The sequence below is a fragment of the Lepidochelys olivacea genome (assembly GCF_965140295.1).
Source record: "Lepidochelys olivacea isolate rLepOli2 genome assembly, chromosome: 4".
Classification (NCBI taxonomy): Eukaryota; Metazoa; Chordata; order Testudines; family Cheloniidae; genus Lepidochelys; species Lepidochelys olivacea.
The window spans coordinates 29662029-29678728 of NC_140414.1; the positions used below are offsets into that span (position 1 = coordinate 29662029).

Genomic DNA, 16700 nt, shown 5'->3' on the forward strand with positions numbered 1-16700 from the left:
TAAGATGCAGAGCGTAGCTGTCCACCATTGGGCCTTGGACTGGAGTCCGGTCGAGAGAGTGGGCCTGGGCTCCTCTACCCACTCCAAGAAGACATGATGACCACAACAGGAGCCTTCACCTTGGGGGAGAACCCAGCCTGGGAAGGCCCAGTTCCCAAGTCCCTGGGCTAAAGGGAAGGATTGGAATCCCTTGGAGGGCACTGAAGGATAGGACTATATTTACAATGAGGAGGTGACCTGCCACAAACCCCTGACCGCTAGGCGACACTGTTGATGGTGGTTCACCACCCTCGTTAAGACTCTCTCATATTTTTCATTTCTGATCCTGATCAGCCCCACTTCCTCCAGTTCACTTTCTCCAGTTACTTTCTGTCTTGCATCTCATGAGTGGGTTCTGCTCAGATCTTCCCCCATAACCTATTGCCACCACCACCCAAGTAAAAGTTTCAGCTTAGCTGAGAAATAACTATTGAATTGTAGGGCTTTCACAAATTTCTGAAATGTATCGTATATGGCATAACTCAAATACAGCTTAATATATTAACTAGAAACTTGCTTTAGACATTCGTTCTCTCACACAAAATAAATGTCTCGGACTATTTTTACTTAGTGGTCAATTTTTAAAATTTCTGGTTATTTTCTTAGAAGAACCATTGTGCATTTTATTATTTCCTTGAGAGTTCTAGTGGAAGTTTATATCTAATGTACAGTATCTCTGTGGAACTCCTAAATTCTGTGTAATAAATACCTATTTGTATAGTTCATAAAAATGTATTATCAGCCTTAGTGCAATTTTAAGACAGTCAGGAATGGGATGGGATGTAGCCCATGTGTTAATGAATGGGACAGGAGGTGCCCACATGATAACCTCTCTAAGGTGAAGGTGTAGCCCATGTTATGAAAAAGATTGAGAACCCCTGCTTTAAGGTATTGTAACATGGATCAAGAGTATAGTGGCCTTGTGTGAAGAATGCATATCTCATAACTACAACTATACAATGGTGGTGGTTTATACTTTTTATTTTATAGAGAGCAACTATAAGTACACACGGGAGCTAGATATGTTCAGTACTGGGTTGACTTGAAAATGCAGGCAGGAACAAGAAGGAGAAAAAAAGATAGTAACTAGAGCAGGGGTGGGCAAACTATGGCCCACGGAAGGAATCCAGCCCTTCAGGGCTTTGGATCTGGCCCATGGGATTGCCCCCCATGGTGCCACAGGCCCCGCGCCGCTCTCAGAAGCAGCCAGCACCATGTCCCTGTGGCAGTGGGGGCAGAGGGCTCCGTGTGTTGCCCTCCAGGCACTGCCCCCTGCAGCTCCCATTGGCTGGGAACGGGGAACCGCAGCCAATGGGAGCTTTGGGGGAGGTATCTGGAGGTGTGCCAAGGGCATCGTGCAGAGCCCTGTGCCCTCCCCACTCCCGCAGGGGCCGTGCAGGGTCATGGTGTTGGCCGCTTCCCAGAGCGGTGCGGCGTGGGGCCAGGGCAGGCATGCAGGGAGCCTTGCCCTGGCCTTGGTGCACGCCGCTGCCATCCCGGAGCCGCTTTAGGTAAGTGGTGCCAGGCCGGAGCCCGAACCCCTCCTGCACCCCTCCCCCCCTACTGCCTGCCCTAAGCCACCTGCCTGCACCTCGCACCCCTCCTGCACCCGAACTCCCTGCCCTGAGCCCCCTGTCACACCCCGCACCCCTCCTGCACCACAACCCCCTTCCCTGAGCCCCCTCATCCACCCCGCACCCCTCCTGTGCCCCAATTCCTTGCCCTGAGCCTGTTCCTGCACACCACACCCCCTCCTGCACCCCAAACCCCTGCCCTGGCCCCACATACAATTTCCCCACCCAGATGTGGCCCTCGGCCCAAAAAGTTTGCCCACCTCTGAACTAGAGATACAGAATGGTATGTTGCAATACATATCTGTGTATTGTTTCCTGTTACTTATTACACATGTTAATTAGATATAACTATGTGGATTGAAAACTTTGTCCAATCCAATAACTCTGCAGGAACTAAAAAGAGAACAGACCATTGGGTTACACAGCTGTGAAAGAGAAGAGGCGGTATTTGAGTGGCTTTCCATCTTCAAGCTGATTGTGAACAGGAAGAACTGTGTTGAAAGAGCAGTCGGAAAAGGAGCAGGGTAGCAAAAGATATAATCAACATCTTGGAGAACATCATTAGGTGTGCGAGAGTATGGTACTTGTTTCACAGGATTAAACACAGAAATGTACATGATGCAGATTTTTAAAATCCTTGAAGTAGTCAATGCGTTCATGGATAAGGTAATGGCAGATAGTCTACCTTTTCAGGCACCTTTTTGCACTTGCATGTTTGGCACATAAAACATTTATAAATGTTTATTTTTTTAAGATATGTGGCATTCAGACAGAAAAAAGAAAACAAAGTAAGGTAGGAAGCCATGTCTCTGTTTCAAAAGCTGAGACTATCTTCAGGATTTGACCTTCACCACTGCGTTACATAAAATGACAAAAGTTCCTTCAAAGAAGGATAAAAAAGAAGAAATAATCAAGTATTTAAGCATACCTAGGAGAACAAACAATGAGAATGATGTAGTGAGAAATCATGGGACAAAAACAATGAAGGAATCTGAAACAAAGAGAAATGGAGCAAGAAAAAATGCTGGATGATTTAGGGGAGATTGGAATAAAATTTTTATTACAATTATTACAGTATTCTATAATAAAGGCCTAAAAGCTGCTGTCCCTGTCTCACCCTATTCCCATTCTGTGCCCCCTGCTAGTCAAACTCTTCTTTTTTTATCCATGCTCTCTCCATAAAATGTGGCCCTCTGTCCACATCCACGTTCATGCCCACATGCACCTCCCTTCATCCCTGCTTACCGTGCCCCCATGTACCTTTTAAACACATGCAGGTTTGGTGCCTAAAACATTTATAAATGTTTATTTTCTTTAAGATATGTGGCATTTACAAAGCACAAGTTGGGTGGTATATACATGTTATCAGCATGACTGGCAACCACACACCACTATGAATTTACAATGGCTGCTTGTGGTAGAAGTGTGGTAGGGATGAGGCCTCTCTCAGACATGTTCTGTAATTGTAATATGCATCTGTTAGTCAAAAGATGCATGGGGGGGAATGTGTGGATTATTTGGTGGTGTGGTACAAAGGTTTTCTGTGCATGAGTTTGGGATGGCATGAAAGCAACAAGTCAGTTATGTAGATCAACCAAACAAGTGCCAATTAAGCCTTTACACTATGTCCTCAGCAAACTTGGTTGCCCACTAAAACTGATAAAGATCATTCATTTATTTCACAAGGGGATGCAAGTTCAGGTACTTTTTAATGGAGAGCTCACTGACTCCTTTCCTATTTCGAAGGGAGTCAAACAAGCCTGTGTCCTCGCCACTGTAATATTCACCCTCTTCTTCACCCAAGTTCTCAACCGTGCTACAAATGGTCTCAGCAGAGGCATATATGTCACATACAGACCCAATGGCTCAGTCTTCAATCTTGTCAGGCTTAAAGCAAAAATAAAAGTAACAGAACTACTAATAAGAGAAGCACTCTTTGCGGATGATTGTGCCATCCTAGCACACACAGAGGGAGATCGCCCAGTTCATCATAGATTGCTTTGCTGAAGCATCAACATTGTTTGGCCTCACAATCAGCCTGGAGAAAACTGTGGTGTTGCACCAATCATCTTCACCGCTCCATGCTATATCCTCTAGCATCTCCATTAGTGGAATCCAACTAAAGCAAGTTGACAGTTTTACTCATCTTGGCAGCAACATCTCCCATGATGGATCTCTTGACAAAGAGATCACGAACAGGATTCAGAAAGCTTCTCAGGCATTAGGAAAGCTATGTAACAAAGTCCTGAAATCGCACAACAATAACCCTCTCAACAAAAATAAAACTTTAAAATGCTTTTGTGCTCAAATCTCTCCTCTAGGGCTGTGAGACCTGGACACTACAAATGGCCGATCAAACAGCTAGAGGCCTTCCACATGCGGTCTCTGCACGCCATTATGGGGATCCGCTGCAGGACAAAACTACCAGCCTGGAGGTTCTCCAAAACTTAAATGCCATAAGAATCGAGGCCATGCTGATAAAAGCCCTACTACGCTGGGCTGGACACATCATTAGGATGCCTGAGTATTGACTCCCCAGAAAAATTTTCTGTGGAGAATTGGCACAAGGACATCAGAATCAAGGCCACCCCAGAAAGCGCTACAAGGACAGCATCATGAGCAGCATACACTTTGGGGCAATGAAACTGGATGATCTTGAGATGGCTGCATTAAATCGATCAGCATGGCAACACACAGCACTCAGAGCTTTTCAAGCCTTTGAAGAGGACAGAAATAATTGATTGTTAGCTGCCAGGGAAAAGCGTCACACTACTACAATAGCTACCAAGATGCTCACCAATGAGTGTGCCTGCCCAATCTGCTCCCAAGCATACGCACCACACTTTGGACTTCAGAGTCACTCCAGAATCCACAAAAAGAGAGAGCATGAAAACGTCATCGTCAAACCGACGGAATACTCACACTATGTCACACTGTCACACAATCTGTATATACATATGTTGCAGAAGAACTACTTTGGAAATATTTTAGAGGGGTTTTAAAATTTGTATTGGGCCTATTCTTCATCTTTAGTTGTAACAAATATACAGAATTCCCAAGGTAGCAACAAATCCCCACTTGTTTCTCTCTCAGCTGTTCATGTCCATCTCAGAAGGTGGAACAGGAAGAAATTTTTTGGTTATTTTTTTTATCCAAACACATGGAGAAAAATGTTCAATGAAATGTCTGTAATTTATATTGACACTGGTAGATGATTTTATTCATCCACCAGTGAAATAAACACATCATGAAGATTGATACATGATACAATGGGCTGGCTATTTGCTATTCTTTCTAGTTACACCAGTCCTTAAGATGGAAGCTGTCATTCTGTATGAAATACACATTATAAGATTCACTACCTCTTCGAGACAGTCTGCTGGAACTGGAACTTTCTGTGACCATGCTGCTTTTCCTACCTGGAAACTGGAATCCAAATATCAGGTCCAGAGGATGGCTGGACATTTAGGAGATCAAGTATAAACTACTTTTTTTTTTTTACGAATGTATTATCTGTTTGTATATATTTAGAAAGATAGGGTTTGGCAATTTATAATTTAAGGAGGATAATAGAGCAGTAGACATACAGAATGGCAGGATTGAGTATCTGTTGCACGAAAAAATGCTATGTCTTTAGAATTTAAATATTAAAGTGAACTATTTGCTATTGGTGCAATGGCTGCAGTATCAAAGTTCATTTTACCTTTTTACAGGAAAGCAAAGTATTACTAGTTATAGCAGTATTTCCTATTATAGATATTGCTTATATTTATATGCAATACCCCATACCAGAGGATTTCAGTCTCTAATGTGTTTATCCTTACAGGACCCCTGTGAGATAGAGAAGTGCCATTATCCCCATTTTGCAGGCGGGAGACTGACTTTGCCCAAGGTCACACAGGAAGTCTGTGGCAGTACAGGGAATCGAAGCTGCCTGTCTCAAGTCCAAGGCTAGTGCCATAATCGCTGGACATTCTTCCTTTAGGGAAGGTCTGCTCAAATCAGTCACGCCTTACCTACTGATAGAAAAGTTGTTTAAAAAAGCCAACTGTGTCCACTATATTAAAAAGCCTGAATTGTTTAGGCCTAAATATTGCCATACTCATACAGTATAAATAAGCCACTGTCCATAGAAAAGGAGAGTGGGAACTGGAAGACCTGAGTCAGTTTCTAACCCAGCTACTTACTAGTTTTGTCGCTTGGGGGCAAGTCACTTCACTTTGCATTAGCTTCCCTTGTGACCCTACACACCCCTGTATTCACACCCTGCACACTACTGCAATGATACTTGCATAGAATATGCCTTGTGAGGTATCGTAAGAAAGCTAATAACAGGCTGGTTATTAATATCATGATGATAAAAAGGTCTGCCCTAGACAAAGGAATGTGGGTTTAACTCCATTTACATATTGGCAGTAAACACAGCAATCAAAATAAATCCCGGTGGTGGTTATCCTGTTCCTTAACTTGAAAGACAGAGAATTAACATGGGTCCTGCAACCCAGGGAGACACAGGAGACTGAATCCCAGGAGACCTACCTGGCTTGTAAGATAAAGAAATCCCTTCGGGGATATATGGAACAGAGCGAGACACCATCTTTATCCTTCACCTTAGGACACAACGAAACCAAGTGATTTGATCTCTGTGATTGGTCCTGGAAAGGCTGGCCAGTAAAAAGATGGAAAGGAGACGATGAGTAAAAGAAACCATTTTGAGCAAAGACTGTATATTGCTAGGTTAAGTTTTAGACTTTTAGATGCTTGTTCTTTTACTTTTATTTGCTTGTAACCATCTCTATATTTGTCTCTGTGATTTGGTATCACTTAATCTATGCTCTTTTGTTCATAGACTTGTTTTACTTTATTATAAACCAATTCAGTGCTGTGTTTGGAGGGAGGGGTGCATTTACCCCAGTTAAGTTAATAAACTCTTTAACGGAGCAGTGAACTTAATATCTTCTGTGAATGCACTGTGATAGAGGCTGTGCATTGCAGAGAAACATCTCTAAGGACCTTGGGGGCTGGAGTTCACTGATTGTTACCTGCTAAGCGAGGTTTGAGCCAGGACAGCCTTGAGGAATTTGCTGGTGAGGAAGGAGGACTGTTCTGACAGAAAGCTGATGCATAATCTAAATTGCCAGCAAAACTCTCTCTTGTTCAAGTAACAGAGTAGCTCTCAGTTCCGGGTTGTCCCAGCAGTGTGTTACATCCCTATCTCCAAAACTTGGATAATTATGTGTGACCATCATTTTATCATATTTTGTGATTATCAGAGGAAAGTGGGTACATAAACTAAGGAGGGATTTTCAAAAGTGGATTGGCCTCATTCTTCCACTGAACTTAATGAGAGTTTTACCATTGACTTCAATAGGAACAGAATTACGCTGAGTACTTCTGAAAATCACAACCTGAAAGTATGATTCTTATCACAAGTCTGTCTTTACTTTCTGTAATATGCAGCATCTAGGTTAATAATATTAGTATTGGCACAGAATACAGCATGGTGTACAGCTTCAGAAGTCAAGATTGCATTATTTGCAGCAACGTATTAGGAATAATATGCAATGTGGACTCTAAAAGCTTTCAAATATAGTCTAGACTTAATGCACATTTTTATCATATCTACTATAATGGCTCAGAAAGGGCTATTGTGTAAGAAAATCAATACACAAAGCTTTACTGCAGCTTAATATAACACTGGGATGATATTTCCATGAAGGAAACCTCAGTCCTGCAGTAAGACATCAGGAGAAGTATTTTAAAAAGCACTTTTTAGAAAAAGAAATTGCATTAGTAGCAATAAACCCATAGAAAGGCAGATGTTTACTGTTAGGACCTCTGATTCAGGAAAGCATCCCTGTTTTGGAGCATTATTTAAGCATATGATATTTAAGCACATGTCCAAGTCCTATTGCAGTTAATGGTAAAACTTCCATTAAAGTCAATGAGCTTTAGGGTATATGTACAGTGCAAATTGAGTTGTAATTGTGTCGTAGGTAGGCATACCTGCACTAGCTTTAATTTAGCTGGTGTGTGTAAATGTGGTCGTGAAAATGTGGCAGCCTGGGCTTTGATGCAGTTCAGCCTCCCCTGTCCAAGTCCACCGAGGATCCTCCTGGGTACGAACTCAAGTTGCTAGCCTGCATTGAATTCCATGCCACTATGTAATCACTGCTATTGTTACCTGTGCTCGCTAGATTAAAGCTAGTGCAGATATGCCTATTTGTGCAACAAACACACCTTCCCTTGTTGTGTAGATGTGCCCTTAAGCACAAGAATAAGTGCTTTCCTGAATAGGGACCAAATTTAAAACTCTGTTCTTATCTTACCTATCTTGGCTTCTAGGAACTGATCATGTCAATAGGAGTCAATGGGAGTTGTGTGAATGCAACTGTTTTGCTGATCAGCCCCTTTGTAGTACAGATGATCCTAAAACAATGGTTTTATATCCAGCCTGTTGTTTTACAGGTCCTAAATTGGGTGTTAAAAACAGTATAAGATTTAACTGTAATTGTCTTTGTTTTTGTTGGTTTGAGACAGATCTTTACTTTTAGTATGATGGGGGGGTGGGGTACATATGTCTTTTAATTGTTTTTCTGTAACCATTGCTAGTGGGAGGATTATCTATAATGAGAAAATTAAATGTTTCAATTAAATTTTAGCCATTGAGTCTAACATAAAGTAATATACTTTTGCTGTTCAATTAAAAATAACAAGCTGCTGAACTGTTCCTATCCAAGTATAATCCCTGGATCCCTGGTAAATAAATCACTCAAGGAAAAGACATTTTTGGAGCTGAATTTCCCTCTGAAATCTAGAGGGGAATAAAGTCCAAAGTGATTAAAATTTAAAACTCAAACTTTTAAAAAAGTCAAGGAAAAGAAACAAGTGATTGCACCAAGCTAGGAGAAAGTAGCCTCCTGTGTTTGAAAAATAGCTTGGCTGTAGTTTATGACCTTTCTCACTGCTTCCTCTCAGTTATAATGGGTACATTTGGTCATCCAATAGCCAAAAGAATGGCGCTGAGCTAGCCAATAATGAGTGAGAATTCCACATTTGGGAGCAATTCCATGATGTTTACTGGTGACTGCAGTTGTCAAATATGGTGAATATTTGCTTCCTGTGATTACTGAACCCACGCTCAGTCTGCATGAATCATTTAATGCACCCGCATGCTGTTTGTTACGTTCAGTACTGAGTTCAGACTAAGTGTCACACCTCACTCTGCTATAAAACATGGAAGTATGTATAAGGCAGAGCTACATTTCTTGTTTCACTTGATTTCTCTCTCTCCCCCAAATCGTCTTTGCTAGACAGCAAAGGAAAATGTATGCTCCTTGATAGAGTCCCATTTAATGAATTCAGATTGTCAATATTAAAATATCCTAATCTGGTATGTTCAGAAAATTATAAAGAGTAGACAGGGGTCATTTTCATATGCTTTATGAATTCTAATCACCCACCTAATTAGCTAATCTCACCATTCTCTTCCAAACACAGCAGGAGGGCATGAGGTCATCCATCTGCAGTTTTAGAATCAAGCCTCAATATGTGTTGTAAACCCCCAGAGATTCTTTCTCCAGTTGTTCAAATCTACAACTTTCTGTTCGATGTTTAATTGCTATACAGGCTTCTTTCTTGGAGGTGTTTTCTTGGAAAAAGCTCAGGCTATTTTATAATTAATTTAAAAAGACCATCCTCGCTGGTGACACATGAATCAGCTAAGTAGAAAAATAATGTCTATTCATCTTTAATTATTTTATGAGAATGTGGTATTTGTGAGAGGTGCCAGCTTGACAGCCATTTAGACCAAAATCCTGGTTTTTTCTGTAGAATGAGCATCACACTGAAAGCAGCAATGTAGCACAACTTCCCTTCTCTGGCTCACTTTCCCTTGTGAGCCTCAACCTTCAGTCTTGAAAGTGTACCTCTGGCATTAGAATGGAATTGGGTTTCTGTGCGCATTCACATGTCGGTTTCTCTGCTGAGTCTGCCAACAAGGAAACCAGTGGGTGGTGATGGTTCGTACACTAGTCCACTGTGAACTCAATTGAGACTACCAAGTCATTTCACATAAGCCACTTAATGTAACCTTATTTCTCAAGTCGTTAAAGATACTGACCCACTGATACTACGAATGACACTTTTCCTACTTTTCAAAGATATTTTATTTCCTATAATGTACTCACTAAAGGCCATCTAGAATATTGGCGTGTCTATGGGAATTTCAATAATAATACATTGTACTCTTAATCCCACAGTCTCATGACACTTTAGAAAATTTGTGTATTCTTATCCCCATTTACATGTGGGGGAATCGAAGTTCAGAGAAGGTAAGTGACCCATCCAGTACTATATTGCAAATGAGCAGCTAAGTCAAGAATGGAATGCATGTTTCCTTACTTCTAGCCAGCTGCTCTCACTAGACTTCACTGTCTTCCTTTTTATCCGCTCTGTACAGTACATTGAGAAAACCAGCTGCCTGGCAGACACATCTAGAGAAAATTCTCCATGTCTCTTATTTCCCATTTTATGAAATTCTGCTTCTGTTTACACCAATGCAATCCCCCTGAAGCCAATGTGTGGGTGTAAATGAAGGCAGAACTTGGCCCTTGGTAATTTTTTTCAATTCTGTCTTTCATATCTCTCTTTATAGCTCCGTTATTATCTTGCTCTGCTATCAATTCGCTTCCCCTAGTCAGGTAAAGTTAAAATCTCTGATATTTCTCAGCTTCCATTTCTACCCTTGAACTAATTTATTGGCTTTTTACCCACTTGTACATTTCTTCCTCCTCCTCATGAAGTCTGACCTGCTGTATTTTGTCCTCTCACTTTTCCGCCCCTTTTCCTGCTCCCACATCTGGTGCTTGCTTTCCACTCCTAATCCACCTACTAGGCACACTAGTGCCTAAACATGGTATAGATTTACTTACATGTTTTAAATACTGAAATACAACAAGAAAGCAAAGAGATTCTATTGGTTAAGAAGACTCAGGCCTTTAGGAGATCTGCGTTTAATTCCTAGCACAGCCACACACTTCTGTGTTGCCCAAATTACATAATCTCTCTCTGCCTTGGTTCCCCATCTGTAAAATGCGGTTGATACTTCACTACCCCAGAGAAGTGAGAGATGCTCAAATACTTTGGTGATGAATGCCATAGAAAAGTTATAAATAAATAAACTTTATAGCAACAGCCAAGTGAAGCAGGCAAATGCTCTCCATGGTTGGCATATCCAATATATTTTTGTCATCTCTTCTTTCCCCATCATCTGCCTTGATGATGCCATGCTGTCTTAATCACACATTTAACTTTACGCGTGATCCCCAAAAGTGCTGACTTGACAGGGTCTTGGGATCTTTCATCTTCAAGTTCTTAGCTTGTAAGCTCCTCTGGGTGCAAGGACCTTGCCTTATGTTTGTAAACAGCCATGCCTTTCCTCTGGAACTATATAAATAGTGGCAATACTGTCCAGCTTTCCCTTTACATTCACTTCTCATTTTCTCTTCTCTCCGGCTAATCTTGTTGGATCAAATCCTGACTTGTAGCTGTCAGATGGCTATGGGATCCACTGAGGCAGAAGAAGCTCCATCACAGGCCAACTGAAGTAAAGGGGGAGCAGCAGAACCCCTGGGATCCAGTCAGTCCACCCATTCACAAGTGATTGTATTGATTGATTGATTGCAGGGTTCCCTGTGAGCCCCTACCTCCCCAGCCTCCCCTTTATTCACCTCGTCCCCACCAGCTGCTCTGTGGGGGTTACTTTATCCCTCTGCAGAGGTCATTCCTGCAGTCCTTGAATGGGGGAGACAGAGATGCTCATTTCCATCCCTTCACCAGCTCAGTAGGACTTGAGTAAAGAGTCACTTAGCAGTCCATCCTACGGTTGCCTGACTGACCCCTTATTTCCATAGAAAAACAGGGTCAGGATTTTTTTGGTTTACTGTAGCCTGCAGGAAGCTTCATTGGCTACCTACCACCTTCAATCTTCTTTCCTGTACCTAGCATGCATGTTTGTGTCTCCTACCTCCATAAATCCCACTTTTTATTTCCGTAATTGTTCCTGTTCAGCACAGGAGGGAAATAAAATAATGGTCCTGTTTTCTCAAGGAGAAAGATGGTCACTCTTTTTTGTTTTCACATATTGTTAGGGAAATGTCACTCTCCCACTCTAGGAACTAACCAAAACACAGGATCAAAAAACTACAACTGTAGTTACAGACAGCAGCATTTTGGGGGAAAAAATCAAAAACCACATTTAAGAAGTATTTTCGTTCTCTCTTGAATGTTTTCTGAGTACCCATAACATATCACAAGAAAGTTAGTGGTGGGTTTTCTTTTTGTTTTGGGTTTGTTTAGTGGTTGTTTTTTGCTTTCCTAATATTCAACAAAAATGTGCATGTCTGAACATCTTTCCACGTAGCAATGTGGGAGATTGTGTCTTGTTACCCATATGACATACTGGACACCTTTTTTCTTTTTGACTCTCTCACCAACAAAGAATATTACCTAGTTTAATAAAAGATTGAAATTAATAGTGAAAGTGGCACACTTTAAATGCTGTTTAAAATCGACTAAGCAATTAGCTGGTGCTTTTAAGCTGATTGAATACAAATTCAGAATTATGAGCAGCTATTATTTAATAACCCAACAAGTGTTGTGAATAAATCCTTGCTAATATGAAAATTATCAACTCCTGGAACACCCTATTCTACAAGCAGGAACTTTGTGCATAATGCCCTGAGATTGATAAACTGCAGATGTTTTTGTGGAAGTATTCATTTATTCCTCCAGCTCATGTTTATGCTTCGGGAATCTGTCATCCAAATGATCAGCAAATCAGAATTCACAGTTTGTTTTTGTTAATAGGCAGACAAGTCTTCATTGACTTAGTCTCAATTCTTTTAATGCTCTTTGGACCCAATCTCTGGAAAATAACTTAATGGATTGGGTTCAGTTATTGCTTTCCGTTTTTATTTCTTCTGGCTGAGTTTAGAATCATAAAAAACATAGGCCTGGAAGGGACCTCAAGGTCATCTCTGCCATCCCTCTGTCATTTTGGATGATTGTACATGTGATTTGAAAGAAAAAAATAGAGATTGACAGATGCATAGTAATATCTTGATAAATAGGTCAACACTTCCTTCCCCCCGAGAATCATAAAAGAATGGTTTGCCAACACAATCCGGTCACATGCTTATTTATTTGACAGTGTCCTTAACATGTAGTTAGAGTCAGGACAGTGATAACTCTCTTTTAAAATGTCACCTTGTTCAAAATATCTGCCTTCTGTATGTCTTTGAGTCATTTCTACTTATGTGATTGACAAAATTACAATTGTGAGTCAGTACAGCTGGATTATTTTCCACCTTGTGCAAAATACTCAGCTAAGATCTGACAGCGGAATCTTTATGACTGGTGACAATGTATGAGATACAAAAAGATAATGCAGCTTGACTTTCAATTCCAGGTTGTGTTTTCAGGGGGGAATAAAAATCAAACAGACCCTTTTTACATGTTAACAGTACATCTCATCTGGATATCAGTGAAAGGGTTGAACAAATAAGGAGATATGGAACATCATTTTTGGAGTTATCTTTGTGTGGCAAAACCACTACATACTTGATTAGGACTTGGATTACAGATCCACACTGAGCAATAAGATCCTTCCTCCACATACTGTAGTGGGCTACAAACACTAGGAGAAGGAGGTCAGGGAGTGACAGAGAATTGGGTGCATGCAGCCTTGGTCCCAGCCTCAAAGAGCTTACAGTCTATATGCAAGACAACAGATGGATATAGACTAATCGATGGGGGAATACAAGGAAACAATGAGATGATATTTGTCAGCATGATAGGTGGTGGAATCAAGTGCGAGGGGCAGTATGAGAGAAAGCATTAAGGTGCTTGTTTGAAAATTTCACAAGTGGGCAAGGGAGGCTGGCATCATTGGCCAATCAGAGGTGGGAGTCAATCTCTCAATTGTGAATGAGAGATGATAGGCAGAGTGGAGATATTTTCTCAGAAGATCAGCAAAATGAAAGCCCAGATAAGAACTCCCAAATTAGTCACCCGTTAGCTAGCTGTGTGGTAATCAAAACTTTCTTGTACTCAGAAATATGATTTGGGGTGTCTTTTTCTTTTATCAAAAATGTGGAAAAAACATACAACAGAAAATATAATGTAGGGGGAAAGGAAAGTAAAAAATGTTGGTTAAAACAACCTTGGAAGTGCAGAGAATATATTGCGGCATGGCTTAACTTAAAACTAAACCACACTTACAGATTTTGGTAAAAAATGAAAGAGAATGGTACTGACTGGGAAGTCTTATCTATGGACAAACTAACACCAATCCAATATCTATTTTTATCGGATACTAAGGACATCCTTTGCTAAATATTTGCAAAGTCATGTTTTCACAGGCAAACCCACCTGCTTCTCCTTAAAATAATCCATTTAGTATCTGCTAGATGAAATCAGTTAAAATAATGTCAACCAGTTCGTCTTGTCATGTTATAAATGGATAAGCTGGTGTATCCAGTTCACAGTGGAGGAACAGAAGGACAAGAAAAATGATAGTCTTTCAAGTATGTGACTTCTTCTTGTCCAGTTTTAGCCTACAATATTAATTAATTTATTTGTCAACTATATCAGATTCTTGTACTCAATAGAAAATGACAACCCTGTGGAATGCTTCATGTTTATGAGTAGTCATCCTGTGTGCATATCTCTGCAGGACTGAAATTAAAGTCCACAAACAGAAGAACTCTGTACTGAGAGGCATTTGATATTACAGTCTTTTGACTTATTTTTGAAATATACAACAGAAAACAAATCACTGACTTTAACAATCTGTGCAAGAACTAGATCTTCGGCAAATGATATTTAACAGAGCCCATGAGACATCATTAATAACGTATAATGTAATTCAGAAGCTTATTTCAAATAATAATTAAATATATGTAAACATAAAAAGCACAGATGCATTTTAAAACAAGAGTTGTGAAATCTTCTTTCTATATAATACCTTTTGAAGATGCAAATAATATGAACCAGACTCTGATGCCTTACTCTAGTTCAATAGCATCTTACTCAGTGTTGCCAACCCCCACCATTCAAAAGTCCTCTGTGAGGCCCCCAAAATCATGAGATATTTTTTTGTAAATACATTTTGGGTTCTGTTTGTTTGTCTTCTGGTTCTTGAGCCTTTAGGATGCACTTGGCTCACTTTTTCGAGTTCTAATTCCCAAATGAGGGCTAAAAACTTAGTTTTTCAAAAAGAAAGCTGAGATTCTTATGAAATACCATGACTCCAGTAGCTGGGGCTTTAAGAATAAATCCAAATAACATGAGAATCTCAATAAATTTCTAGGAGTTATCAACATCCTTTACTCCACAAATCATCCCATTAACTGCAATGGGACAGACCACGGAGTAACTACAATGGGATGATTTCAATGTGAGTAAGGATATCAGAATCTGGGTATCTGAATCTAATTTGATCACTTTACTCATAGCTAGTCCTATTTAAATCAGTGGGATTACCTGCAGAGTAAGGTGTCACTCACTGTGAGTAAAACCTGCAATATTAGGCCCAAAGTTAATTTTCTACTTTCTTAAAAATGTAAAATAAAATTTCCAGATAGAATTATATTAGTTTTTTAAAAAAATGTAGCCTCCTTTTTGGTCAGTGGAATAAATGGTTATATTACAACCTTTCTCTCTATGTAGGAGGAGCCATTTGTGATGGTGTCCGAAAATGTTTTGGGAAAACCGAAGAAATACCAGGGTTTCTCAGTAGACGTCTTGGAAGCCTTAGCTAATTACCTTGGCTTTAAGTATGAAATTTATGTTGCACCTGATCACAAGTATGGAAGCCCCCAGGAGGATGGGTCATGGAATGGACTGATTGGAGAACTAGTATTTAAGGTAAGGAGGTTAATTATTTATTAAATTAAAGGTGTATAATGACCCATAAACATGTAGCTTATTTATTGATGTTGCATCATTAAGTGCCTCCCTTGATAGCTCAGTGGTATTGTTTTATACGGACACGGCCTATGCTAACACAATCTGATACTGCTACCAATGCCCTGGGGACTGATGGTGAGAAAATGAACGTGGAATGATTGATGTGTTATCAGGGATTTCCCATCCAGTTTTTTCAACCATAATATAGTACTGTGAGGTAATGTGATAAAAAACAGTGATCCTCAGCATCCTAGTTAATTTGGCAAAACCAGCCACGAATGAGAAGAGGCTGTTCTAAGGGGGGAAATCCTATGTTACTTTAATTAGTAAGACATTACATAAATAATGTATAGTACTTCTAGAAATATTGGTGGTGATGAATAATAAGTAAGGTATATGATCAACAGAAAAAGTTTTATTGATGTACAATATTTGCAAGATGTAGATGCATCAATTGAAAGCAGTATATTTGTTAATCTGTATTTAATAGACCATCTTCATTTACTTAATTCTACATTAAATGTTTAATATTATAGCATATATAAATTAAACAAAATAAACCTGGTTTATTTGGCTTTTTTTTTCGCTCTTCCCAACTTATCTGATCCTCTGCCTTCATTTTTTCCTTTGAAATGGAAAAGAAAAATCTGTGCAGCAGATGCTCTGGCAAATTTCTTGATTGTGCTGTAAAGTTTTCAGATAAATTTTACCTGCCCCTGCTAATCCTGGGTGTGGTTGTCATTCTGGGTGTGGTTGTCATCCTGTGGAAGCATGTGGAGAAGTGTTTATTACTCTTCCACCCCGCAGTGGAATGGAGAAGAGTATTGTTTCCACTGCAACACTCTCCTCTTCTCTCTTTCCCTGCACAGGTACTGCTATGCTGGAGCTCTGCACGAGTGGAGCTCCATGGAGTGCAAGGGAGGTGCTATCCACTGTATAGCCTGAAAATATCCACATGGAAATCCAAGTAGGAGATAATAAGCTGTATTATCTCCCCCTGGGACTCCTCTGTAGCAACTATTGAGCATCCACAGAGAGAATATATACAATGATAGTGCAGGTCCAATGTGAACCACAGAGTATCCGCTATTCTTTGGTTCATGGAACAAAGTAACC

General features: G+C 40.3%; 1 protein-coding gene across 2 annotated transcripts in view; it reads left to right on the plus strand.

Moving 5' to 3' along the window:
- GRID2 (glutamate ionotropic receptor delta type subunit 2) overlaps nucleotides 1-16700 on the plus strand; it is a 1048711-nt gene that overhangs the window by 841337 nt on the left and 190674 nt on the right. For both annotated transcript variants that reach the window (XM_084626026.1, XM_084626027.1), the window contains one exon: nucleotides 15345-15542. In XM_084626026.1, coding sequence (XP_084482152.1) covers nucleotides 15345-15542 — 198 coding nt within the window. The remainder of the gene's footprint in view (nucleotides 1-15344; nucleotides 15543-16700) is intronic.